At 38.3% G+C, this 26,799-nt stretch overlaps 5 protein-coding genes across 6 annotated transcripts; all 5 read right to left on the bottom strand.

The window, feature by feature from the left end:
- Positions 1-61: 61 nt before the first annotated feature.
- LOC127262047 (phosphatidylserine decarboxylase proenzyme 3-like) lies at positions 62-6,742 on the bottom strand. 2 transcript variants are annotated; one of them, XM_051290546.1, is made up of 21 exons: positions 6,400-6,742; positions 6,221-6,300; positions 5,150-5,174; positions 4,553-4,612; positions 4,291-4,359; positions 3,609-3,701; positions 3,474-3,524; positions 3,043-3,126; positions 2,768-2,859; positions 2,444-2,599; positions 2,134-2,218; positions 1,820-1,931; positions 1,648-1,748; positions 1,429-1,476; positions 1,164-1,310; positions 990-1,085; positions 842-916; positions 666-758; positions 495-581; positions 372-422; positions 62-286 (listed from the first exon to the last, which is right to left on the bottom strand). In XM_051290546.1, exons 1-21 carry the CDS (start codon positions 6,613-6,615, stop codon positions 176-178), a joined length of 1,932 nt encoding a protein of 643 aa, XP_051146503.1. In that variant the 5' UTR covers positions 6,616-6,742; the 3' UTR covers positions 62-175. The 2 variants fall into 2 exon arrangements, with proteins under 2 accessions (XP_051146503.1, XP_051146505.1); XM_051290548.1 differs by lacking the exon at positions 4,553-4,612.
- A 5,300-nt stretch (positions 6,743-12,042) lies between these two features.
- On the bottom strand, positions 12,043-13,447 carry LOC127262474 (NAC domain-containing protein 104-like). The gene is made up of 3 exons (XM_051291166.1): positions 12,941-13,447; positions 12,573-12,868; positions 12,043-12,475 (listed from the first exon to the last, which is right to left on the bottom strand). The coding sequence occupies exons 1-3, from the start codon at positions 13,122-13,124 to the stop codon at positions 12,335-12,337; spliced, it is 621 nt and encodes a 206-aa protein (XP_051147123.1). The 5' UTR covers positions 13,125-13,447; the 3' UTR covers positions 12,043-12,334.
- Positions 13,448-19,212: 5,765 nt separating this feature from the next.
- Positions 19,213-21,069, bottom strand: LOC127262486 (15-cis-phytoene desaturase, chloroplastic/chromoplastic). The gene has a single exon (XM_051291187.1). It carries the CDS (start codon positions 20,959-20,961, stop codon positions 19,531-19,533), a length of 1,431 nt encoding a protein of 476 aa, XP_051147144.1. The 5' UTR covers positions 20,962-21,069; the 3' UTR covers positions 19,213-19,530.
- A 196-nt stretch (positions 21,070-21,265) lies between these two features.
- Positions 21,266-22,672, bottom strand: LOC127262487 (uncharacterized). Its single transcript, XM_051291188.1, has 3 exons — positions 22,128-22,672; positions 21,862-21,921; positions 21,266-21,691 (listed from the first exon to the last, which is right to left on the bottom strand). Exons 1-3 carry the CDS (start codon positions 22,614-22,616, stop codon positions 21,323-21,325), a joined length of 918 nt encoding a protein of 305 aa, XP_051147145.1. The 5' UTR covers positions 22,617-22,672; the 3' UTR covers positions 21,266-21,322.
- Positions 22,673-23,379: 707 nt separating this feature from the next.
- LOC127262485 (uncharacterized) lies at positions 23,380-26,732 on the bottom strand. Its single transcript, XM_051291186.1, has 2 exons — positions 26,338-26,732; positions 23,380-25,548 (listed from the first exon to the last, which is right to left on the bottom strand). The coding sequence occupies exon 2, from the start codon at positions 25,331-25,333 to the stop codon at positions 23,549-23,551; it is 1,785 nt and encodes a 594-aa protein (XP_051147143.1). The 5' UTR covers positions 25,334-25,548; positions 26,338-26,732; the 3' UTR covers positions 23,380-23,548.
- Positions 26,733-26,799: the final 67 nt, after the last annotated feature.

Here is a 26,799-nt window from a genome sequence, read left to right as displayed (position 1 = left end):
CTCGTTTCGCTGCTTCCTACCTTGGCTGCGAAAAAGAAAAGTCGCGAAAAAAAACACTATGTAATAGCAAATATGCATATCTTTTGAACGGTGAATTTATTATCGGTTCATAGACGGGAATGCTGAGGTACAGAGTCGAAAAAGTCATGATTCTTGAGGTGTTCAGCTGTAGGATTTACAGTTGGTGTTTCTTAATGGCGACGCCTAATGTCATCCCAACACATACTAATGTTTCTATCGGTCTTGCGCTGTTATTCAAGAGGTCGTCGTCTATCTTGATTGCGCCCTGCGAAATGCACACGGCGAGAGGTAAGTAAAATATGCACATCTGTGTGTGGTGTGGCTGTCGAAAGAAAGTTATCAATATGAACCTTTTCAAAGACACAAATGACCGTGCTGCCTCCAAACGAGAAATATCCAAACTGCACGTAAAACCAACGGGGTAAACAACAAAGTTAAATCAAGACAATGCGTGCAAGAACCTTATTACAAACCTCGTCTCCTTTCTTGACATAATCACCCTCTTTCTTCAAGAACGAGATGCTCCCGACCATGGTCGCCCCAATGGCAACAAATGCGACCTGCAATCATTGTATGCATATCAAACGTCATGCAAAGAAGAAAGTATTAAGCTTCCATTACACAAACATAAACCAATGCCAAACCTTTCCGAATTCTTTAGTTGATATCACTGAGACAACGCGCTTATTTTCGGTGAACACATTGCAGTACTTGCTATTTACAGCGATCGGGTTGACCTGAATGAGCAAGAAAGAGTACCATGAGACGAATAGAAGATTAGCTGCATTTTGCTAGAAGGAACTCATGGAAATTTTAGAACCGTGTATAAGCATCCGGGTATCTCCAAAAATTTCTCGACAACGCCAGAAACAGGAACATGGAATCGGTGATAGTCCTGAATTAATTCAAGGAACAGATTCAGTACATTGGGAAAGCAACAAGTCAGTGAAACTGGAAAGAAAGTGTACCTGTGGAGCCAACCGAAAGATAACTATACTTCCATTAACGAAGGCATCGGAGCATATCTCATTGCCCAAAAGTCCTTGCACTGAAAATTTTCGACCCTTTTTGACAAAAAAGAAAGAAAGAGATTTTGTATAAGAAGCTACACACAACAAAAAACATTGAAAATATACACGTACCTTAATCCAAAATCTCATAGAATCTTCAGCAGTTTCGAATGCAGTCAATCGACTATCAGCACCACATACTGCAACATCGTCATGTTCAATGCTCGCAATTGGTCTGGCCCCTGGTTTTAACTCTCTTATGAAAAATTCATTGAATGTCTGAACATCAGGAAAATACTGATTCAACAAAAGAACTAAATATGCATATATATATATACATAGATGTAAGAAACAAATTGGAGAATCAAAGTTTAGAACTCGAGACATTCCGAAGCACCTTGAATTCTTCTAAAGGGTATTTGATCTCAGACAAGTTTATTTGATCCTGCAGCAAAATTGCAGTCAGAAAATAACAATTGGTGCTGCAATGACATTCAGTTGCTCGTATATATATTCATGATAGCAGATGTCATTGTTAGCAATAACTCATGATCAACAATTAAGTCATACTCAAAATATATTGAAAACTAGACCGGTGTCATGAAAAATGCCATGCCTTGAACATATCAATGAATTTTGGAATATTCTCGGCAGATTCAGGAGAATTCATTTTCTTGCCCTGTTTTTCTGAAATGCTTTGCAACAGTTCTTTCGCACCTGCATTCAAACATGAATTACAGGAATCAAGAACATTTGCATATATGACGAGATACAGTTAAAAAGCCAACCTTTGTCCATAAGGCCGAGTCCGAATTTAGATTGATAAATGGCCCTCATGGACAAAATAATCTTGGAATCTATTATTTCCTCCACAATTCTCATTGTTCTTCGGTCAAAAACCTGTCAAGAGAGGAAGAACATCTAGTTGGATATGTAGAACTTTTGTCTTTTGTATTCAGTATATAAACTCACTGATGTATCCTAACAAATGTTGTCCCATTTCATATTCACTTTAAAATTTGACAAAATTCATCACTGTATCTCCTTTTTAGGGAAAGCATTACATGAAGACCATTTTGAATCGTAGAGTGAGATATCATACCAGAATATGTGAAGCACTTGATCCTGACCTCAATCCAACTTCATAGGAAGAAAAGTGAGCCCATTCACTTACTTTGAACATCCACCTGCAGAAAGCATTTGCGATTTTTAAAATTATGTAAAAATTAAAAATTCATCTTCAGCAATGGTATTTAACTGTTACAAGCATTTAACAAAGAAAATAGCCTGTTTATGCATATGATAATAAGAATACTTGTATCATTTGTGCCTGAAATCATTTATCTATGCCAGGAGGTTCATAAACAGCCCTATGTAGAAGGAAGAGAATTTCAAGATTGACAAGTGCTGACCCATTTGAAGCCTGCTTATCAGTCAAGAATCCACCAGTCATAACCTCATTTCCGGTCCCTTCATCGAAACACAGGGTCAAATGAATCACCGTGTTCAACTTATCTGAAATTTGAAGAATCTCTCCACAGACAGGACAGCAGTTAATGAGAGGTTCCCTACAGTGATTATATGTTGAGCAAAAAGAGTAAAAGAGTGAGAAATTCTGATGAAGAATAATAATATAGGAAACTTGGATATAGTGTATTCATTAAATGGGCATCATTGTACATTGAAAGAGATAAATCAAGCTAATGTTTTCAAAGTGTAGGTTTAAGACATCCTACTTTTCTTGTTGAACAGCGAGAAGCATAGCCAGCTCATCCATGCTGACAACACCATCCCCATTCTCATCGGCAGCTTTGAAAAGTTCCTCTTTCTAAAAAAGGTATAATGATTGGTTCAAGGAAACTACTAGAAATTTTGAAGTAATGGAAGTTGAAATCACTAGAAATTACGACGAATGATTTATCCAAATTTAGCAGTACCTCATATTCGATGGTCCTAGAAACTTGAAAAGGACAATAATATCTGAAAAATAAACTGAACTACGGATACAAACCTTGTTGGCAGCCAGTACATTGCCAAATGCATCGATTAAGTCAGAGAATTCAGCATAAGAAAGAGTTCCATTTTCATCGTAGTCCTGTATAAACACCCAAAATATGACAGATGAATTAACCATGTTAAAGCACAAAAAAAAGACATCATTCATGCATCAGAGGTAAATTTCTTGTTGATGCCCTTGCAGCTTCAGATGCACATACAGTATCTTTGTTCAACCTCAAGATATTTTTCTTAATCAGAAATATATAAACAAACAAATCTTAAACTCTCAACCTTTCAATAACCAGATAAAAGCCAAAAACTAGACTGTCACAGGCCATGACAGCCAACTCCCAGAAAATGATGTATCGTAATTGTGTAATATAACATGATTGGCATGACTTTCTGACACAAGATGCATATGATGTATGGAAACTTCTTATATACCATTAAAGTCAAAATGCGCCTTGCAAAACGCTTTTCTGTTTCCATCGGATCCTACAAAATGTCATAATAGAGAGTTCAATAAATGCAAATAATTATGTATAAAGCAGAAAAAAATGGCACAGATAATCGTTGCACCTCAATAGAACAAGACACATATATACGCCCAACGACTCCTCTGGTAGAGGTTGGATCTAATAGGTCAAATGGCTCCTCATCAGAATCGGAATCCTACAAAAGAAATTGGTCTGAGGATTAAAAAAAAGGTTCAACCATGCATGTAGCTTCTCAAGGAAAAAAGAGCGAATAAGGTATCAATAACCCAACAATAATGACAGTGACACAGTGTTAGACTTGAAAAGATTTATTGCGAGATGATATTTGTTCCGAGTATTATCATACTGGACATACTAGATCTGAAGCTTACTGTTACATACATTCTACATTTCAACTGATTGTTCCTCCATCAGATAAAAAAAGGGTTACTTAGTTTTGCCAGAGAAAACTTAACAATCTAAATTCAAATCAGAGTCAAATTTGTGCATCCTCTGCCACACTTAACACAATACTCTTGGAAATTTTGTAATATTCAAATTTTTCAAAAATATCACATCAAATATATTTTTTCTATCACAAAATATCACATCGAATACTAAACCCATGATTAATCTTCTTCGTAGTTGAGGTCACCATTTTATTTCACGGTATAACACGAAATAATAGCTTTTAAGCTAAAATTCTTATAAAGCAACAGAAAAAACCATATTGCAAATACACTTTGAAAACTAGCACAAAATTAAATTCTTAGACCTCATCTTACCCTTGTAAGAAAATCATATAGGTCGATCTCACAATAGCCAATAAGATTGTTTTTTGACAATCTGTTAGTCTGCATCCAAAATTAGAGAGTTGTCAGTGGAACAGTGGAACATTTAAGGTCGAGCATGTAAAAAGTGAATGATATAAATTAGAAAATGAACAGTAGTGTGCCTCATGAGAGAGTTCATTTTGGTTGCGAAACCTTCCCGTAGATTGCAACAAAATTCATAGAGTGGATTTAAATGAGCAAATAGAGCACACACCTCAAATACACTTATTCTTACAACATGAGCACCATTTCTTTCCAAAAGAAGCTTTTTCTCCTGTCAACCATGAAGCCATTTTACACTTTAAATAGATTGGTTGACGAAAAACATAAAACAACATACATATTGAAGTCTCCTTTTATTGTATGAACATGTATGTTCTATGACAATAGACAACAAATGGACAATGAACTACTATAGCATACCTAATATAATATCATATATCGTCTAAGAAGAGAATCCTTGAAAACAAATATATATATATATATGTATATGAAGTTCAAAGCTTTTCATGATTGTATGGGACAGAACAAACGAAATGATACCGAAAATGCTTATTATCTGCAGCATTTAAGTATAGCTACCTTAAAAAGGACCTACCAAGTGCTAGATAATTTTTCTACATGAGAAAACAGAGGTCCAAATATAAACTTTTAGTGACAAAAAGTAAAATAAACTCCGTCAAAAGATCAGCCATTTCCATCATGGCAAAACATTTCCCAAAAGTATAGCATGAATGTATCCCCTTATATTAGATGTATGCATTACCAGAAGATTTATAAATCAATTATAATAATGTGGAAAAATACTTACAGAATTCCAACCGGGTTGGTCGGTGCTGTACAAAAAAACAAAAACACAATCAATGCCCATATATAGAAGATAATATCCAGGTAGGGGTCCCTTCTAAAAAGAATAATTGTGCTTTTGAAATATATGAAATCAATGGAGAATATAAAATTTTCCTTGTGAGAAATAAATTTACAGGGTAGAAATATCGAATTAACAGGACAAAAACTCAATCAAGTAAGGGTGATGATAGCAAAGCTAAAAAACTCAGTAGTCCAATTGCTGTAATACATAATCAAGTTTTACTTGTGTGTCTAATTGCACTATGATAACGACAGAGTCATAAACTATCAAATTAGGAAACAAAGAATTTTGTGTGTCCCAAAGAGGCTTGTCAATAACCTATATGTGCATCAAACATAATTTTTTGAAGACATTAAATGAGCAACGAGTGAGGCAGGTACAATTTCCAATTATTAGTGTCCCACAGATTTAGGGAAGAAAAAAAGGTAACAATATGATCATGACAAGACAGAAAGCAAGATTAACCCATAGATAAACGTTTGTGCGGCAAATGAGTTAATAGAAGTGCATCACAACAGTGTATAGTGATAAACTGAAAATCAATGGGAGCATCAATGAGCAGCATTGTAATTAAGCCTGAACATTATGGACAAAAAGAGTGCTATCCATTTGTTTGAAATACCAACAAAATGTTTCATTCAACCTATGTTAGAAAGAATTGCCAAACAGCATTGTCAGGACACCACCTTTAACTCACAGACAGAGTGATGGATAAAATTCAATTACTTGGTTTAGAACCAATTCTTTCCATCACATTACCAATACTCATCAATGGCTTCTTCTTCTTCTTTTTTTTTTTTTACCCCCCCACCCCACTTCTCTCTCTCTCTCCAACTTAAATCCCATAAACAATACTACTACACAGTCTATTGAGCCAAACCTATAACTAATACACAGATGTAAATTCGTAAGGACGATCAATAACCGCAAGCAATGGATACTGTAAACAATCAATGGACAGGATTATAAACAAAGCAATTAAGGGCCAAAAAACCAAAGAACACACTTAACTGATCAGAAATGGCGGTGCGGAAAGTCTGTTCACCTAGAGAAACGCAAGCGAGCCATTTGTCCCTGAATTTCATCTCCGCCTTCATATATGATACATTCAACACCAATTAACGGCAAGTGATTCGAGCAACAAATTAAAGCCATGAAGATCAAATAAATTTAATAAGTATGTGAAGTACGCGGACTAGACGAAGAAGCGCGATTCCGGCGAAGTCTTCTTCCTTCAGCAGCTTAGCGACGCGGGGGTCGAGCTTGGAGCCGCGGCGGTAGCGCCGAAAATGAGGACGGTGCAGGTGGAGGCGATCACGTAGCCTTCGAATTCTGGACGCAGGCGCAGAACCAGAAGCGTCTGCTGATTCCTCCGGGCTTCCGTGCGTCGAACTTCCATGGCCCATTCGTTCGGGGACTCAGTCTGAATCAGGCGCACCACGTCTGCCTACTGCAACAACTTCTGCGGTGATTGGAGAATATGCTCTCCTTTTCTTCTGCAACCAACCAAAAGGATAGAAATAGAATCTCAGAAAGGAACAGTCACCAATGTATTGACCTTCAAAGCAGCGGCCAAGGAAGAACACTTCGAGTAATTGTTTTGCGGTCCTGGGAGTCAGACTCCAAATTGATCGACATCATTTGGGGTGCAAAGCGAATGGCGGGGATTATCTGGTGTTGTGGTCCCAGGAGCGCGAAAATAATCCAGGTGAAAATGGAGTAGGGGCAGCCTGGCGGATTGTTGGTCAATTCGATATATGTGTGCGTATATATATATATTTTTTTATTAGGTCTGCAAAAAAAATAAATTTAAATATAAAATAGCCGAGCTCAAAATCCACTGTTCCAATGGTGCAACTGTACCGTCTTCGTCGTGGTTGCATTGCCGATGCCGCAGAATTCCGAAGTAGTTTGTAAGTTTTACGCGACACACAGATGTCGTACTGCGTGATAGATTGCTGCAGTTTATTTAATATGTTTCGCGGCCTCTTCGATGAAAATCCTCAGCCGAATGTGAAATTTACGATCAGCCAAGGGATAGATAAACGGATTTGCATTGGTTTTCGTTAAGACAATTGCCGCAAAATCACTTCGGTTCTAATTCAACGGGTGATTGAGGGAACAACATACATGTTTTGATGGAAGCGCTGATGTTGGATGAATTGATGAGAGCAGGACCTTCGTGGTTGAAACTTTCTGGAATTGATTTATGTGCTTCTTAGCTGCGTTCATTCTGTTGATTTTGTTAGTTTGTAACTTTGGTTTCCCCTTTGCTGGATGACTCAACCTGATGGATCATAGACATGCTGTAGTTTTCTTGTGTATAAGAACATCTGAACTGTACTAACAAAATTGTGTTGTTAGCATTGTGTTTTTTCTTGAAATACATCATCCAGTGTCTTTCTCGTTGCTCTGTTCATCCACTTTGTTTGTTATGGTTATTCTTATCTAAACTTCAAATTAAGTGTTAGCATGGGAATGAATTTTCATTGAAGATTCCTGCATATTCGCAATGGTGTTGGTGAACATTTTGGGCTTGGCGGAAAATAATTTGGAGAAGACTTATCTGCTAGGGCTAGCTATTAGTAATTCACTTATGTTATCTTGATGCAGCAGAAGTTTTTTTTCAAGTTGTTGTTCTGGGACAATTTATAAAGAGTTGGGAACTCCATGTCAAAATGATTAGCAGAATTGGATTCTTGGAAACAAGTCCGATTACTTTGGGCCAGGGAGCAACTAGGCAGTTGGATTGTCTTATTTCATCTACGAATCCAGATTCAGATTCTTAGCCATGTTAAGAATCTGGGATTGTTTTGCATAATTGAAAATTGAAGAAGATACTTGAGAGTAATTATTGAGCCTGAATTATTGTATAAATAATGGTTTACCCTGTCTTGGTTCTATGTGAAGCATTCTGCAGGCTTACTATAAGGTGAAGTAGGCAATGCATTTCGGCCTAAAGCACGAGCTACAATGGAAAAGGTGAGTTCAATGTTATTTATCATAGTGACAATGATTACATTTCCCATTATAAAACAATTATCTGGTGTTAATGATATGTCTGCAAATTTATGTGACAAGCATTCATTCAAAAATATTAGATGCAGTAACTGACTGACTGACTAGTGAACAAGTTGAGTAATGGAAAGGGACCCAACAATTAATCACTTAGAACCTTTGTCAAATTGTGTTCTACTAGTGGTATCTCCACTTGCACAAGTTTCATTCTCATGAATACCATGCCTTATTCACACTCTATTGCCCTGCACTTTCTGCCCAACAAGTGGTGTTTGACTCAAATGTGATTCTTTTGCTTTGACTTTTTATGAAACATTGGATTAGAACTAATAGCTTTACTCAAAAGCCACATACACACACACAACACACATAGGACCAACAATAATTAATTCTCTAGTGTTACAGGTTCTCTATATAGCACCATATTTTACCAAGAAAATCATCATCCCAAGAAAGGAGGTTTGGCTTGTGTTCAAGTCCCTTTTGGTGTGTCTCTGTCAATGAAACTGAAATACTTTATGAGCAAGTTGAGATTGGCCCATGAGAGGCATGTCTTGTGCAATCATAATGACTTTCAATTTGATTTGGTCTTTTTCCAAGCAAAGTTCCAAAAACTTATACATGGGACTTGCCTTTTGCTCACAATTAAGTGTGTGCACTCGTTCTATGATTATACATACATTCACATCTCGTGCATGTGCTTTGTTTGTTTGTATATGCAGTCTCTCTATATGGGGGAGATGATTACACCATCCTCAGTGGTTACTACCTAATTAAGCAATGAATTTTTATTTTTATTTTTTTGTTTATTGTACTTGGGAATGTGCCATGTTTTTCCTGTTTTCTTTTTCTCGACTTTTGATGTTTGAATTGGTGTAAGCATGACATCTGATAGTTATATCATTGTGAACCATAACTTACTCATATGTAATGTGGCTGTTGAATCAAGTTAATTGAATCAAAGGCACAGAAGTTCGATAATGCATGTGCTTCACTTGATTGTGACTATAACCAAGACAACAGGCATGCTGAAAGTTCCAAATCTACCTGACTTGATTGTATAAACATTTGTAATTATCGGTATTATTATTATTATTTATTACAATGAACAAATCAATTCCCTTTGAATTAATGGCAGAATTGAGTGTGAGCTTGAGGATGATGATATCCAAGAGTAGGAGCAAAACCTGGATCAATCTCACCAGGTAATTTTTTCAAGTTAGTTTCAACCAAGTTTGAACACACATCAATTATATTAACCCTCTGGTTTGACTTGGCATGGCACATTCTTTAAAATGTTCAATTTCCTATGCAAACTTGTTAAATCTGAATCCACCCCATAATAAATTTTATTAGTTACTGCTTTCAGAGCAAGTTCCTTGGCATAATTGTTGCTTGTATGCAAGACAAAAAGTGAGGGGAAATTAGGCATGCTGGTACTGATTGTTTTGTTTTTATATTAATAGCTTAAGATTTGGGTTATTGTGCAACCCACTGAACAAAGTTGTTTTCAACCTAGGAACTACACAAAGCATGTCTGTCATGGCATTAGTTAAATCCTGGAATTAGGAGAAAACATCAGCAGATGGTATACTTACTTAGCCAGAAAGTTATGTCAAGTAGGTCTACTTCTTGGCTGGTAGGTTCAAGGATTAGGGCAGGTAGGAAAGTACAAAAAAAACAGCACAGTATTCTGTTCAATGAATTCCCTTTTTTTTTTCCCCTTCTTCTCTACCTATATACTTATATTGTTTAATGAAATGAAAAAGGACCACAAGTAAAGCAAAGGTTAAAAAGTAAGTGATGTATAAATGGAAGGAAGCTCCCAAAATAGTTGTGCTATTTATTTGGCTGTTTAATTTGACCACTGTAGAAATAGGACCATGTCTATTAACTACGCAATTTTTTCTTTACTGATGATCTAGACAGCTACCTACATGTTATTCACATTAAGCTTGATCTTTCAATAATTCTAGTATAGTAAACTGAAAAGGATAAAACAAAAATGTTCTATATGTATATATATATGTATATAATAAATCACCACTCCCTTATGTTTTGGATATGAATTTGAACATGTGAAATGAATAAGAAAGATAAGCCATCATATGTGCATGTGCTTCATAAAATGTGTTTTTACCTTATCCATATCTGTGATCCATTATTGGCACTAATCCTCTTAACACATTCTGCTTAGCTTGCTACAAGTTAAAGTTATTAGGGGGTTGAAATTTTCAATAGAGTGGCCAGATTTCCAACTAATCACATGATGGGGCTTTTTCTTATTTGTCATAAAGATTCACTTGCTGTTATCTATTTATGTATCTAGGTGGTTGTTAGTATATTGAATGATACAGAAGTTCTTGTTAATATAACACAAATAAAATATATGAATTGACATAACATTGTAATGGTTTATATAATACATATTACTATTAATCTTTAACATTTGAGTTATTTATATACAGGACAACTATAAACTATAAATTGTCAATATATAGATTCAAATAACTCAGCAGATATTAATTAAAACAATAAGTTTTCCAGTCTATTTGTATATATATGTTGGTTAATCAAGCTTATGATGATTTCTTTTTTGGTCAATTTAGATGGCTAATTACCCTGTTATGTTTGTGTTATATATGTTCTTGCATTCTTGATTTAAGTGGTAATTATTTGAATTTGCTGTGAATAATTGACCAAGAGGAAAAGTCATATATGATCACTTGTGAATTGTGATTGATTGATTTTTAAGAATATTTGGGGAAAGGTAAAAACTTATTAACATGTTTTTGAATGATGATAATATGATGACATTTGTGTGTTTGGTAAAATTTAATCATATTTTTATGTGTTCCCTCTAAATACTATTATGTATAGATAACATAGATTAAAGAGTGTGTTCAATATTTAACATTTCTAGATATAAGTGCAAATTTGAAGTAGGAAATTCAAACTCAAATTTACCTCTACTAGTGGGAATCTCAGTGGTTAATAGTATATATATATATATATATTATTGTTTCTTTTTGCCTTTTTTACTTTTATATATATATATATATTATGTTTGCCATTAAATTATATCCTACAATTGTGCAAGTGTGGTTGCATCACAAATGACTCAATGCTGCCCTAAGCAGCCACCGAATAATAATAATTATAATGAGAAAAATAAATAAAATAAAATGGTTGTTTTTTTGTGGCACAAGACAAGCACCAAAAACTACAATCATACCCCAGAAAAGCTATAATAAAGAAAAGCCTAATCAGCAAAGAGTAAGTTGAAGTTGAACAAACAAACAAACTACAACAATTTTGGTCCCACACAATAAAACCCAAATTTAATAATAATAATAATAATAATTTGTTTATTTATAAAATAAAAGGCCAATTTTCTTCCCAACAATCGCTGCACGTGAGAGGGAATCCAATTTTATATATATCCCCAAAACAAAGACAAAGACAAAGACAAAGGCATTTGTTCAAATTTTATTAATTTTTAACATTATTTATTATAATAATTTTTTTTTTTTTTTTTAAAAAAAGAACTATTAGATAAAATAGTACTCCATATTTCTTTTCGTAGAATACTGTATTAAATACTCAATCTCCTACTTTGAAAAGTCCAAAATTTGAAAATAAATAAACATAGTATCATGATCTCTATCTAATGATCTTATGCCACTGCTGCCTCTACCTATTTGCCATTTTGGATTGTGATTTTCAGACAGCCCTAGCTAGCTAGCCTATGAGTCTAGTCCACGTGTCACCCAAACAAACAAACAAACAAACAAAGAATAATATTGTAAAATATATGCATAGGAGTATAATGTTGCATTTAATTAAATCATGTCTGAATATTACAGTTGGAACAAATTTAATTCATACACCTGCAGATATCCAAATGTCTTCTTCTTCTTCTACTACTGAAGTGGTAGCTAACTATTCAAGAACTGAACTGAACCCAACTGATCACATAACCAACATATATATATGTCTACTTTGATTACTTTCTTTCTTCTTGTTTCAATTATAAAAACCCAAAAAAAAAAAAAAAAAAAAGAAAAAAAAAAGAAAAGAAAAAGGCTATATACATAAAAGATATTGCTAATTAGGCAAATTGCTAATTCCATCATCAAGATCATCAAGGGACAGGAAGACTTCATCCAGGCATGAAAGCTCAGCCCCATCGTCGTCGTCGTCATTGCCGCATTCGTAAACTCGACACACTACCCATCTGCTGTAATCCTATACATACATACATACATACATACACAAATGAATTAATAATGCCATACATGATTAGATTAGAATAGAATTGAGATTAGGGTTACACATTACATACATTGGAGGTGCAGGTGGACGATGATCTTAATTTCTTCTTATTGGTGGAGGAATTAGAGAGCATGAATTCTTGCATAACCCAATGGGTTTTGATGCCATGAGGAGGGTCACCAATGTAGAAGACAGAGCATTTCTTGATCCCAACTCTCTTGCCATTTTTGGAAGAATAGATTGGCTCCTCCACACCTATGCTCTCCCAATACCCACTCTCACTCATCCTCCATCTCTCTCTCTCTCCACTACTACTAGTCCTTCTGCTGTAATAGTACCACTTGTTGCCTTCTCCCATTGCCCTCCCTAATCATACATACACAAACCCTAATTATTAATAATTATGCATGAAGAAGTTAAGATTAATAATTGTAGTACCGTTGAGGTCCCAAGGGTTGTAGGGATAGAGATCGAGGTCGGGGATGATGTCCGGGTGGCACGGCAAGAGGGCCGCCTTGCGGTGGAGGAAATGGACCACCAGCTCCTCGTCGGTCGGGTAGAATCGGAAGCCCGGTGGCAAGTTGAAATTAGTGCTATTAGTGTTGCTGTTATGATCCCCCATATATGTAGGATATATGTAGATGATGATCAAGAACAAGATGATGAGGATGATGATCAAGAACAAGAAGATGAGGATGATGATCAAGAATTATGTATGTATATATATATATATATATTGTGGCTAGAGATAAGAAGGGAGTTAATTGGGGTGTTGATGAACTTAAGAGTGAGTGAAAGAGATATTATTGATGATAGGAAACAATGAATGAATCACATATATATATGGGCGATGGGGGTGAATTTATAATGAGGATATATATATATATATATAGAGAGAGAGAGAGAGAGAGGGAGAGAGAGAGGGTGTATATATATATGTATTGACGTGAAATGGAAGGTGTGATTGAATGTGCAATTTGATGAGAAGAAGCAATGAAGCATGAAGGATGAAAGATATATATATATAAACACACATATGTGTGTATTATGGAACAGTACAACATTACTGTCAGATTAGTATTTTTTTAATTTACTTTCTTCAAAGTGTGTATTGTATATATTATTTAAATGTGTAGTACGTTTACACCAGTTTCAATATTATTATATATATATATATTGTTGGGTGTGTGTGTGTGTGCTGCATTTCCACTCCAAAGCAGAGACGGCGGGTGCCTCAAACGTTGGATACTTTTCAAGCAACGCTGTACAAATCTCTCTCTCTCTCTGTTTTCTACGCTGTAAGATCTTCACTATATAAATATATATATATATATATTTAATATTTGAGTTGGGATTTAATCTCTATATATTGTGTTGATAGATTATGTTTATCTTAATTTTTTATTGAGGTCAGGTAATAAACATAGAACGTGGGTCATCATCACACTTCATGCTTATATCATCACACCAATCTATCTGTGGCCGTACACGTGGCAAGATGGTTGAGGATGATCGTGGGCCCCACCCTATTTGGGAGTGCCCATGAAACCCATTATTACCATAATTAAGTTGCTCAAAATTATGGAGTTGTTCTTACTTGAGGGGGTTATTTTCTTTCTCACTTTTTATTCTTATTAATATTATGGTTTTGTTGTTTCCCTCTTAATGAGGTTGAGAATGATTGTGATTGTATAGCCACTCAAATCAAGAGCGAGGGAAGGGTATGAAATAAATGAGTTCACAACTAATATATATTTATATAATTAATTAATTAATTAATTTTCACCAAAGTTGGATCTTTTAGGATCAAGAAATTGCAATGGATTTAGATATGTCATCCACTCATTGTAGATAATGATGGGTTCGAGGGGTTAATTATTTGGATCAATTCGGCATTTATTAGGAGATTACTACTACTAGGTAGATAGATAGATAGATCTTGCAAGATATGAACACCACCCAATTTTCAAAAGGAATCACATTTCACATGAGTAGCTTCTTTGAAAAACAACACCACATTCTCTTTTGTGCATTTTTTAAGGTAACCATTTCATTCATCATCCTACAACCCCAAGTGGTGATTATTCTCACAAGGTCACAACCTTACCATTCTCACCCCGACTTCATTCTTTGCTCCCTCGCTCGCTCGGTTACCTCTTGTAAGTGCATGTATGGAAACAAAACACATCACATAGCTTGTCTAAGGATAGAGCACTTGCAAGGAGAATATGGAACCCCCACAACGATGAATGACATATCGAATAAAAGACCAAAAATCAAAACATCTACTAATCTATGTTCAAATACTAATGACCAAGATTTAAGAAAAAATATATCATGATAAGTTCGTAAAAATCGACTGTACCAATTAAATACCTCGATAAATCACTTTCATATGGGGAGGGGGGGGGGGGGGGGGGAGATAGCATAAACTACCTGTAATAGCACTGTAGAGTCCCCACAAAGGTGAAACACATCGCCACACAGCCCATCCATCATAAAATTCAGTGGTGTTTGTATTGCAATATAATATCCTCTCTCCCCATACCCCATCCAAATTGTTGCAACTTTCATCGGGACATAGCGCACAAAAAGCTTGTCCCATTCAAGGAAGAAGCTATGGAATTCGCAAAAACACGTTGTGGGGAATGCACACCTACTTGATGAGGGAAACAAAATTAAAAAAAAAAAAAAGGAACAAAGAGATGAAAACAGTGGAAAATGACTTAATGGCATTAAGCAAACGACGCAATCATGTTATTTTGCTGTTCGATAATATTCCAAATCGAAAAGGAGTTTTTTTAGGATGATGCTTAAAAACTATATCATGATTAGCCATACCATCTCATAAACATGTTCACCTTTGGCTGCTGCTTCATCATCAGAAACTAATCCAATCATTTCCATAATTCAACTTCATGTTCTCTACTATGATTGTCTACAATTTCAAAGAAGAAATTATTGATGCAATAGATTAAAAGGCAATAATAGAAATCTATAAAAACTTAAAATGTCAACATGTTTTGCAATGAAAGGCTTGCCCATGTGTACTACTATAAACAAGAGTTGCTCCAAAATAGATAAGACTTCCAGCTAGTATCAAGCAAAGAAATATAGCAAAGTAACATTCGATATATGATGATGTCATTCTATGTGTGCTGATGTAATACAAAAACTACTTTTGTTGGGACCAAGTGTATTTCAATCTCCACCTCAAAAAAATAAAATGGATATATATAGTTCAGTAGTATTCTTGCCATCCTTACAAAACTTCAAAGCACCAATTCAAAATTTCATGGAAGATATTTTGTTCTCAAAATTGTGAGGTCAAGAAATCATCTAGTGATGCCTGTAAGGAGTGAGTTGGGCTGGAGTTATCCGAACCATATAGTGTCCAAAGAGGCACATACAAGTGATATTGGATTAATATATATAAATATTATCTATGTGTGTGTGTGTGTCTGTGAAGAGGGCCACTTTCCATTCTTAGTGGCAGAAGAGGTACTCATCTTTATCCCTTTACTGATGGATCACTATTTGATCTCATCCATCTTTGCCTAACTGGTTTGCCAATTTGTTAAAACCCCACTAATTAAATATATAGTTCGTGGGTTGGGTTTAACTAATAAAGGGGGGTAAAAAAATAAGAAGCTAATCAAAGGAGGACACTTTGTTGTTGTGTGATGTCAAGTGTCCCAACTTAAAGCCTAATAAATGGTTTGTTCTTAATTTGATGGGACACCACTCTAAGAAATAGTGACTAAGATCTTTTGATAGTAATCCAAAGTAATTGCTGATTAATGATACACTTTTTGCAATGAAGAAAGAAAGCACAGAGAATTGGGTTCCAGCAGAGTTTTTGATAAGTTACGTTTTCAATAATGGCAAGTGTAAATGAATCTTTAGTTATTATTTCATCCATGTAGATTAATGAAGATTGCTTGAGGTCTCTTTCTCTACTAACATACAGGGAAGTACTAAATAATAGGATGTGGGCACAACAGGGGGGGTTTTGTGGACCACCTTTAGCTAATTTTCTCAATCAGCATGTTCAGAATTCAAATAATTTTTTACTTGCTTTGCACATAATAGTTTATAGAAAACAATATGGTTAAATATATGTATACTTGCATATATATTTGGTGGATAGCAAGAAATTTAGGGATTAGGTGAATGAAATATCTAAAATCAAGCAAAAGGGAGCTGAATAGTCCTTATCTAATAGGCTCATGTTTAACACCTCAATTAACAATGCACATAAACATGTGTGTGTATATATATACACACACAAAACCTTATAATTATCACTCAGAATGCAACCTTTGGTATTGAACTACCAACACAACATCACCATCATTAATTTGTTTAACAAACAGATTTGCATGGGCAGGGGCAGATAATGAATGCCGTAACAAGATGAATATACGGAATTAGATTTGTAAAATTAAACTTGAACTTACCTCTCAAACCTTCTATCATGTGAATATAAAAGATGATCTCTACTCCATGTATGATATTGTCCAACACACCTCTTCTTAGTTGGTGGACCTTTTACTTAGCCTGACAAACATAGAAAAGACTGGAACCAGATAAGGAGCGCGAAAGAAATTAAAGCAAACAAATTCGGAAGATTGATCTTGACATTTGCATTTTTCCTTCTACACAAAGTTCTAACCTGAAAACATAGAAAAGACTGGAACCAGATAAGGAGTGAAAGAAATGACAACAAACAAATTTGGAAGACTGTGTTATCTTTGACATTTGCATTTTTCCTTCTACATAAAGTTCTAACAAACCCAATTCTTGGATACAAAGTTATGACTTATTTTACATAGAGACAACTATGTTCATGCAAATAGAGACGGGAAGATTCTCAAAGTGACGGCAGTTCAGGAAGAGCAAGAATCACTAACACATGTTACGAAGCAAAATCTTATTCAAAGTAAATTAAACTAAGTAAATAAATATAGGGATTACTCAGGGATGGAATTTTCATCAAGCCCCAAGCCAAAAGGCCAATTTTCAAAAATTCTTAATCCATAATTTAGGCACTTACATAATAGCATTGGCTGTGACCAGTGAAACCTTGAACAGTTCAATTGGTAATGTTTAAAGCAAGAGAAAGAAAATGGAAGCAAGATTCAAGTATAAAGTTAAGTGGTGGATGCTTAAATAGCGTCTATGCTACTCTTTGTGAATGCCCTAATAGCAGTAACTAATATTGTGATATGATGCACAAATATGAACTTCTGTTGTGACGTTCAAACTTAATCTGCAACTGCAGTCTGCAGGTATTGTTTTTTGGGGCAGACAATGGCCTCACACAATGACAAACAATATTTTATTTCATTTTCTTGTAAAGTGAACCATATCACAAACACACATAACACAATCCAAATGTATATATATGTATATATAATTATATATACTTGTCGAAACTCTAATTAGAAACTGCGTCATCGCTCGGGAGATCCTCAGTTACGTTATAACTTCTACAATGATTTGTCACACCTGGTGTTACAGATAAAGATCTAATTGTGTATATATTGAGCGTTACAATAGACAATTGTTTCTTCTTGCTCTTTAGACATAAGGTGTATGACAGACAATCACCATCCTCACAATCTCAAGCTATGGACCTTAGTTTTAAGGTTTCCAAATTAAGATGATACTGATACAAAATAGCGATCAAGGAAAAAAAGAGTTATTTCTCAGCCCATCAAAACAATGAGCTACCACCTACCATATATGCCTCTGTTATCCATGAACTACGAAGCGATGAACAAAAGGCTCATCACAAGAATATATCATTGCTAATATATTGAATTCTGATATGGTAAAGGATACTTCATTCATATTTCACAGTGTTACTAAAATAAGTTGCCACCAAGGCAAAGCTTCTTACAAAGCTCGAAGGATCAAGAGAAAGATGAACTTCTACATTTCAAAAACATTTGAATTGTTCTCAGTATGATTGCTAGCTATCCAAGCTATTTCTAGCTAGCACTAAATCCATCGCAAAGAAGAGAACGCTTATATTTGAATAGAAATGTGCGATATGATGATCAATAGATAATTGACAGGTGGCCCTGAACTAACAATTAATAAACGGAAACTAAGTAGTGCTTTAGAAAGCCTCTGATCCATTTTTGGCAACAAAGATGATTTCACTCGGCTTTAATATCTTCTAGAGTTTGCCTAATTTGGAATTTGCTCACTTAAACCAACTTCAATCAATTGTGCTAGCCTTTTTATTCTGTTCTATCGAAAAACCTCATCAAGATTTCATCAGATTCATTGAATAATAAGCATAAAATGCAGGACAAAAATAATATTGAAGACAAAAATTGTGGCTACTGTAGTATTGCATAAATACTATAGGAGAAGTAGTTGCATTATAGATTTATGGTTTTTTTATTTTTATAGTTACATATATAGGAATAATTTTATATAGCCTATTATAGAAAGAAAGCAAAACAAGTAACGAACAAGCACCTTTGGAAACGGTATTTTGACATTCAAGAAATAACATTTATAACACATTTGTGCATATCTCAACTTCCACGAAACAGGCTATATCCCTTCCTCCTCTGAAAGCTACTACCACTTAATATCGAGCCACCAATATTACCATAATCGTGAATTGAAATAATAGAATATATTAAGAGAAGACTCTGATCGTGCACTGTTATATGATGAAACATGGAAAATCATATGTAGTTGCAGCTTCAAGGCAATGCAGCAAACAGTACAACAAACATGGTAGTTTCCTCATATTCAAGCTTCTCATTTCTCAAATGCCAACTCTCAAGTCATGCAGCGAACATAATTGCAGAAATTCTCACAATTTCACAATTTCTCGACAACTATGTACAATCCCACCTTCATATTGACCAAACATAATATAAACCTTCTACACATGCATTAAAGAACAGATACAATTTCTGTAAGATCACACTAATAAATCATGTAAAAATTCGATATAAACAAACAAACACAGAACCTGGATTGCAGCAAAACTATAAAGATCATACTTTAGCAAGAGCCCTGTCTTTCATCAACGACTCAACAGCCCTCCTCCCCGAAGCCAAAGCCCCATCAAATGTCGCACTAGTTACGTAATCCCCGCATATATACAATCCAGGCTTCAATTTAGGGTCCTTCAACAAATCGGTAGGCGGGCACTGGTTTGGCTGCGCAAATCCTATCCTGTACATTCTCAAGTACCTCCACAACCCGACAGCAGCCGGCCCAAACCACCCCGACAACTCCTTCTTGACCTCTTCTACCAACTCTTCATCAGGCACACTGTCGTACAACCCGACAAGTGATACAGACACCAATGCCATACCAGGAGGGGCATAAGAAGCAACCACATTGGTTGCAAAAAACATATTGTTCACAATCCCCTGCCCCGATCCATTCAGAAACAACACCGGTTCTTTGATCGGAACCCTGTCGCTGTCCACTGTGAAATACAAACACACAGTGCTTCTGACAGGCTTCTTCGCTGGAGGCGGCTCGATTATTCCAGACAAAAGCTTGCCGGCTTCGGACTGTTCCATTGCTAGTATCACTCCAAGTTCACCCCTCAACACCTCTCCATTTTCTAAATTCACAGCTACTGCCCCTTCATCTGATCCATAATCTATCGATGCAACCCTGGAATTCAATAACAAAGAATTAGGGTCTAATTTACCTGCCAATTGCTCAGGAATGGCGGAAATGCCATTCCTGGGGAGAGTGTTGTCCCCAAGAGCGAGACATTTGAAGACGAAATTGAACAGTCGAGAAGTCGTTTCAAGCTCTCTGTCGAAGAAGATCCCGCCAAAAAATGGCCGGAAAAATCGATCCAGAATCGAATCGGAAAATCCGATCCTCCTCAGAAGATCAACCGTCCGTACCTCGTCGGCAGTCAGGATCTCGTCATCCGACTTGCTCAAAACCCTGATTCTAGTCAGTGCGATCAGCGCCTTATCAACGGCGGTGCCGATAGGATTCGCCAGAGACTGAAGCGCGTCGGAGAAATGGCGCAGAGGATCCGCCACGCTGTGGAACCGACCGCCGTAGAACACCTGAGCGCCGGAGTAAAACCGCCGGAGATCGAGCGAATCGTAGTCGAGAAGCTTCCGAGCTTCGGGATAAGCGGTGATGAAAATCTGGAAGCCGCGGTCGAGGGTGAAACCGTCGACGAAATCCGTACGGACGCGGCCGCCGACGGCGTCGGAGGCTTCGACGAGGAGGTAAGGCACGCCGTCGGCGTGGAGGCGTGTGGCGGCGGCCAAGCCGGCTAGTCCGGCGCCGACTATGACGACGCCGGTGCTCTTAAACGGTTTGGCAGCCGGAGCTCCGTTGCTGATGGAGAACTGGTGCGACGAGGCATTGATTGGTTTGAAAGGTTTGAATTTGTTGAAAATGGAGGGGGAAGAGAAATGGATGCAGAGTGCAGTGTGTGGCATTGTTTGTGTGAAGATGGAACCGCCATTGGTGTAGTAGTATTATCCAGTTTGTGGGGACTGTTTAGTGTCACTGTAGATATTCCGGGGAGAGTGACATGGACAGACCCTGCAGAGCATATATATATATATATATATAATATACCCAATATACATGCTATACAATACAGTATATTTATATGCATGTGAATTGGATTGCAGATTGGGGAAATTGAAGTCTAAGAGCACGAAAGAAAAGAAAGAGAAGGGGCATTATTGAATCATCAACGATCAATCAATCACCAGTTCTTGAGTTGAACCAAGTCAATTATTCACCAAAAAAGATTAGAGTATCATATCATATCATCATATCTACCTTCTCAAACTAGTCACGGCAAATTTCTCTAAAAACAGGCAATCGCTTTCTTGAATTGTTACCTCCATAAAGAACTTTCTCTATGTAAGAATCTAGGTCTTCCTTCGAAGGGCTTTTCTCCTCGGATGATCCTGCTCGAAGAAGCTTGAAACTAATCCCATCGTCGAGGGGAGACCAATCGGATTTGGGCTTGGGAGGAGTTGAATCTTTGTTGGTCCCAACAGCAGGCTGTGGTTGTTGTTGTGGTTTGGGGAAAGCCATTCCTGTTCGCAATGACATGGTTGATTCTTCTTCTGGTCTGGCTTGGCTGATTGGGGTATATTTTGTGCCATACGAGGATGAACTTAAACCCTCTGAATTGCCGGTCAATTTGAAGATCTGTTATTGCAAAATATATGGGGGAGAAGATACGAGATATAACTTGCTATATAAGTGGTATATTTGCCATAACAATTAGCTGAATCTTTGTTAATCGAAATCAATCGTGAAGATTCGGAATGGAATAAGGAAAAGGAAATGATTGAGTGTGAGAGAGAGAGAGAGCGTACCTCAAATTTGGGCTTGCCTGATGAACGCGGTGGGCGGAGCTCCTCCTTGCCGTGCGCGAACTGTAATCAATTGGGGGAAACAATGAACAGAAATTAAAAATCGTGTTTCTGAGATAACATCACGCTTTTTAAGTTTGTTAGGGTTAGTCGTCTTCCACGCAGAGTGGTAGAGTGAAGGATTATAGTAAAGGAGGAGTCTAAGAGTTCATCTCAGCCGTGGATGTGATGTGTGGAGAATCTGTGACCGTCGGATTAGGAGTATTGACCTGGCATTCGGTACCGAATTGGCATATGCCAGTGGACTCCCAGAAGCGACACAGTCTGTGCTTGTTATGGCTTTTGATATTGTCGGTGGCGACACCTCTGTTGCTGCAACCTGTCGCCAGCGATGAAGAAGATGAGTTCGATCTTCCACCGGTTATGGAATTTGACGATGTTGCTGGAAATCGCATTCGCGGTTCGCCGCCGCCGCCGCCGCCTCCTCGGTTGGACTTAGGAACAGGTATTCCATCCATTACGATCACGTCCTCCTCGACCTTGATCGGCGTGATGAACACCGGCGGAGAATCGATGGAGGTCACAGGATCGGCGGAGCGCAGATACGTCATCAGCGGAGACGGAGAGTTGGAGCTGTCGGATCCGTATGGATCGAATATTGAACTGTAGCGGCGGCTGTTGGCTAAGTTTATCATCGGTGAGATGATTCCGTCTAAGGTCTTCAGCTTCGGAGGTTTACAGTCGCGCTGGCTCTCCATGGAATTCTCTGCAATTAATTTGAGAATCTGAATTCAGTCGGATTCATCGGAAACTAATTCAGTAAATATCACGGTGTTCATGCTGAAAACCTCCGTCTCTGCACAGAAATTTGAAACCTTTATCGACGATATATAGGGATCGTGAAAACAACCATAAGAATCACAGAACAAACTGATTATCGACGGCGATTCACGCAACAAACGTAGCCAGACGATTAAATCTATTCACAAAAGTAATGCGAATGCGCGCCATTTCTAGGTTTTGAAATCTCACCAAAACAATGAAGTGAACAAGTTCCATGCAAAAAGTGAGCGAAAATCACGAAAGGAGAAGAATCTCAGCACGTAGATCGAGCAACCGACCGGACTCGAATCACAGAAAAATCAAATCCAAAAGCAACACCACCAACAAATCAAATCACGAGACAATTAAACCAAAAATCACCGAATCGATGAACAAAATACAGTCAGTCGTTCAACTTTACCAGAGATTGAGAACCGTCGGAATACTGCGATCGAATCAGTTCAAACGCCTGAATCACCTGCGGAACCAGAGAAATCCGAACGTGAAGCGAGAAATTTCAGTTAGCTTCTCTGCCGCATACCTTCTGCGCCATATTTCCCAACCGGCACCTACAGACAGTACCGTCCATCCCAAGCGTATTTATACTGTTCTGTCACAGAGGAACAACACAAGAGAACAACAAAAACATCACAGCACAGAGCCCCCAAACTTCAACAAAACCAAAATGACAACAAAACATCACCACAACAACAACAAATACATCTTCTTATTGAGCAATTCACACAGACAATTACAACAACACCATTGATCCCACCCAATGTTACAAAGAGTATATATACAAGTTTCAAAAATATCAAGAAAATGAGATAAAAACTCACATTCCACAACTAGTAGTTGTGACCACATCTTACTTATCCAAAATCCCATCCATCGCATTGTTCAAGCTCCCCCCAAAGAACGACAAGAGCCCACCGCCATGGACTCTCCCCTCCGGCGCAAGGTCAAACTCCAGATTCGCCCCGCTGCTCTTCTCCGGCGCCGATTGAGAGAATGACGCCGCCTTCATCGACAGAGGAACCAACACCTGAGGAGGGATGAGCTGTTGCCGCTTCGCAGGCTTGTGGATCGGATTGATCAAATCAGACATCGACGACGAGTTGTCGAAGCTGTTCCTCGCCGTATGCACCAATCCACAGAACAGCCCCGGCCCGATCATACCAGTCTTCCTCACCTCCTGTTTCTGAATCAAGTTCCCGTGCGCAGCACACATCCCGCTCTTTCCTCGAGCAAACTTTTCGCACTTCCCGTCTCCCCAGCTGCACCGTTTCCCGCCGCCGTGCGCCTTGCAGAAATCCGTGCTGCCTTGAGCACTCTTCCCGCAGTTATCGATTCTGCACCGTTTACCCCCTCCGTGCTTCACGCAACAATCCGTCCTGCCCCGAGCACTCTTGGTACACCCAGGGATCGAACACCGCTTCCCCCCGCCATGCGCGACGCAGAAATTCGTCCCGCCGTGCACACTCTTCGGACATATCCCGCCCCCGTCGAACATGCAGCGTTTTCCTCCGCCGTGCCCCTTGCAGAGCGGCGTACTCCCTTCCGCGCCTTTCGTGCACCCCGCAAATATGCATCGTTTCCCCCCGCCGTGCCCCTTGCAGAACATCGTGCTTCCCTGCGCTCCTTTCGTGCAGCCTTGGAAGCGACAGCGCCGGCCGCCGCCGTGCGAGATGCAAAGACCGATTTGCCCCTCTGCGCTCCGCGTGCATCCGTCGATCTTGCACCTCTTCCCCCCGCCGTGCTTGATGCAGAGGCCAGACTTGCCCCGCGCCGCTTTCGGACACCCTTCGGGATGCCCGCAACGCCTTCCCCCGCCGTGCGCTATGCAAAGATCCGTCTTTCCCTCCGCACTTTTCGTACACCCGAGATGCTGACACCGTTTCCCTCCTCCATGTGCTTTGCAGTAGGCGGTTCGACTCTCCGAACCCTTGTTGCAGCCGGGTTTCTGACACCTCTGCCCTCCGCCGTGGCCAATGCACAGAGACGTTGCCCCACGAGCTCCCTTCGTACATCCGGAAAACTTGCATCGTTTAGTCGGGCCGCCTTTATGATCAGCAGAGCTTCCGGGATGGGACACAACGGAGAAATTAGACACGGCGGAAGGTTCGGAGCTCGATTCGGGACCGGGTTGTACAAAACTACTCTCGCCCAGCAGCATCTCGGCATTCTCTATTCTCGGCGCCATGATAAGACTCCTCATGTAGCCACCGAACGTTTTAGCCGACGTGGAACCCTCGTCGACGACGGGAATGGTTCCGGAAATGCGATCGCCACCCGAGGATGCTTGATCGAGATGATCAGACGGTCCGAAAAGACTCTGCACAGAAACGGCATCGGTGATCCCCGACAGCCCGAGTTTCAAAATCGAGTCATGCTGGCTGAACAGTGAAGACGTGTGCCCTTTTGATTTGCTGCTGGTGGAACGGGAACGCTCGTCTGTATATGTGCTCGGCGTCGGACCCAATCCGAGCACTAATTTACACCCGTCGTCTGCGGCTCGTTGACACGCACCTCGACTGCCGTCGATGCCGAAAGTCGCTGGCTCGCGAGATCCGTATCCGATGCCATCCAATTGAAGATTAGTATCTCCACCATTGCCGTTGTTAATGAAGTCGACGCAGAAAGAGGAATACATTCAGTCTCAAACCTTACTGTCAAATGCTCGTGTTCGTTGTTTCGAAGAGATGATGGAGACACCGGCGAAAGATTGATACCGGTTACTACTGGAAACATCCGTAGCTTAGAATTTGGAAAGCAAGATAATCGTAGACTCGTCCTCCGCCGCTAACGAAACCAGATGTATCTGACCTATCCATCGAAACAGCACATACGATTTGCAAAGTGACGAATCTGAAAGCAAACATTTGTTCGAAACGACAATTAATTCAAATCTAAGAAACACAAACTTCCATCCAGGAAGAACTAAGTCTTCCAGATTCACCAAACAAGCAGAATAATCGAAACGCGCCAAAGTAAACTCGATGATACATGTATATATTTATAAACAAATAAGCCTAAATCGAGGGCTTCAAATGCCTGATCAAGCATACAAGAATACAATTTTATCTCATCTACAGCATCCAAAAGATCAAGGCCAAGTTGACTTATATCATTAATCATCATACAAGATTTAGCTGCTTATTTCTTCTTTATTTTTTTTTATTTTTGGATCTTTTTAATGGTTGAAAGGATTACAAAACCAAGTTATGCAAGAATCTCATAAAGGAAACAGGAGATCTAAGGATTTAGCAAACAAAAAACATGGCAAGGAATCAATAATTAAATTAACTCATATTATATCAAAAGCAAGACAGCAGTAATCAAGAGGGGCATAAACAATAGATAGCAATGATTTCCATCCTTCCCAAAAAGAATAAAACTAGTAGTAGACTACCAAATTCAGTCACAGATAAAAAGCAAAAGATTGAAAATTAGGCATAAATGATGAAATTCCTGAAGCATATACATATATATATATATACAATACAGAAAGAGAGAGAGAGGGAGAAGAACTGTAATTGGAAGATCAGACACGAGAAAGAAAAGAGCAATGGGGAGAAAAAGGAGAAGAAGAAGATGGAAACTTATAACTAACCATTCCCCAAAAGCAAATCAACCACAAAATTAAACCTGACTAACCTGGTCTGGTCTGTTCTGGCCTAGAGAGAGAGATTGGGGAAGAAGAAGAAGCAGCAACAGAAGAATATACAAGAATCCAACCACGAAAGGTGGATGCCAAATGCCAAATCGCCAGCAAAGCGATGATAAAAGGGCAACGAATTTTATTTTTATTTTTTTAAAAGGGAAAATTGAAAAGAAAGGGGAATATAGTAAATGGGGGCACTTCCCCAAAAGAACTCAAAGAAACATGACCTAACCCTAATTTCGTGCCAGAATCGAGCTCGATTAATGGATGCAGAAGAAGAGAAGGGAAAGGGGTTTGATTAATGGTTGGTTCATGCGGGCGAGGGCTTCGATTCGATTCGATGAGACGCACCAAAACGAAGAACCATTAATTATAAAGTGGGAATTATTCAGACTTCGGACAGTGTTGTGTTGTGGAGGTATTGCTAAGCTTTTGGATGAAAGGGACTTCGTGCG

The sequence above is a fragment of the Andrographis paniculata genome, unplaced genomic scaffold (genome assembly GCF_009805555.1).
Source record: "Andrographis paniculata isolate CXL003 unplaced genomic scaffold, ASM980555v1 Contig65END, whole genome shotgun sequence".
In the NCBI taxonomy this organism is placed as follows: domain Eukaryota; kingdom Viridiplantae; phylum Streptophyta; class Magnoliopsida; order Lamiales; family Acanthaceae; genus Andrographis; species Andrographis paniculata.
The sequence above is the reverse complement of the archived record's forward strand: the minus strand, read 5'-3'. Positions and strand labels throughout refer to the sequence as shown.

Coding starts and splice junctions, on each gene's coding strand:
- LOC127262474 (XM_051291166.1), bottom strand. CDS start 13,124: ATGGGGGATCATAACAGCAACACTAATAGCACTAATTTCAACTTGCCA. Junction 12,869..12,940: donor CAACCCTTGGGACCTCAACG/GTACTACAATTA, acceptor ATGTATGATTAG/GGAGGGCAATGGGAGAAGGC. Junction 12,476..12,572: donor CGTCCACCTGCACCTCCAAT/GTATGTAATGTG, acceptor ATGTATGTATAG/GATTACAGCAGATGGGTAGT.
- LOC127262047 (XM_051290546.1), bottom strand. CDS start 6,615: ATGGGCCATGGAAGTTCGACGCACGGAAGCCCGGAGGAATCAGCAGAC. Junction 3,702..4,290: donor TATATGATTTTCTTACAAGG/GTAAGATGAGGT, acceptor TTTCTTTTGTAG/GATTCCGATTCTGATGAGGA. Junction 3,525..3,608: donor ATGTGTCTTGTTCTATTGAG/GTGCAACGATTA, acceptor GACATTTTGTAG/GATCCGATGGAAACAGAAAA.
- LOC127262487 (XM_051291188.1), bottom strand. CDS start 22,616: ATGGAGAGCCAGCGCGACTGTAAACCTCCGAAGCTGAAGACCTTAGAC. Junction 21,922..22,127: donor AATTCGGTACCGAATGCCAG/GTCAATACTCCT, acceptor AATTGATTACAG/TTCGCGCACGGCAAGGAGGA. Junction 21,692..21,861: donor CAGGCAAGCCCAAATTTGAG/GTACGCTCTCTC, acceptor TTGCAATAACAG/ATCTTCAAATTGACCGGCAA.
- LOC127262485 (XM_051291186.1), bottom strand. CDS start 25,333: ATGTATTCCTCTTTCTGCGTCGACTTCATTAACAACGGCAATGGTGGA.
- LOC127262486 (XM_051291187.1), bottom strand. CDS start 20,961: ATGCCACACACTGCACTCTGCATCCATTTCTCTTCCCCCTCCATTTTC.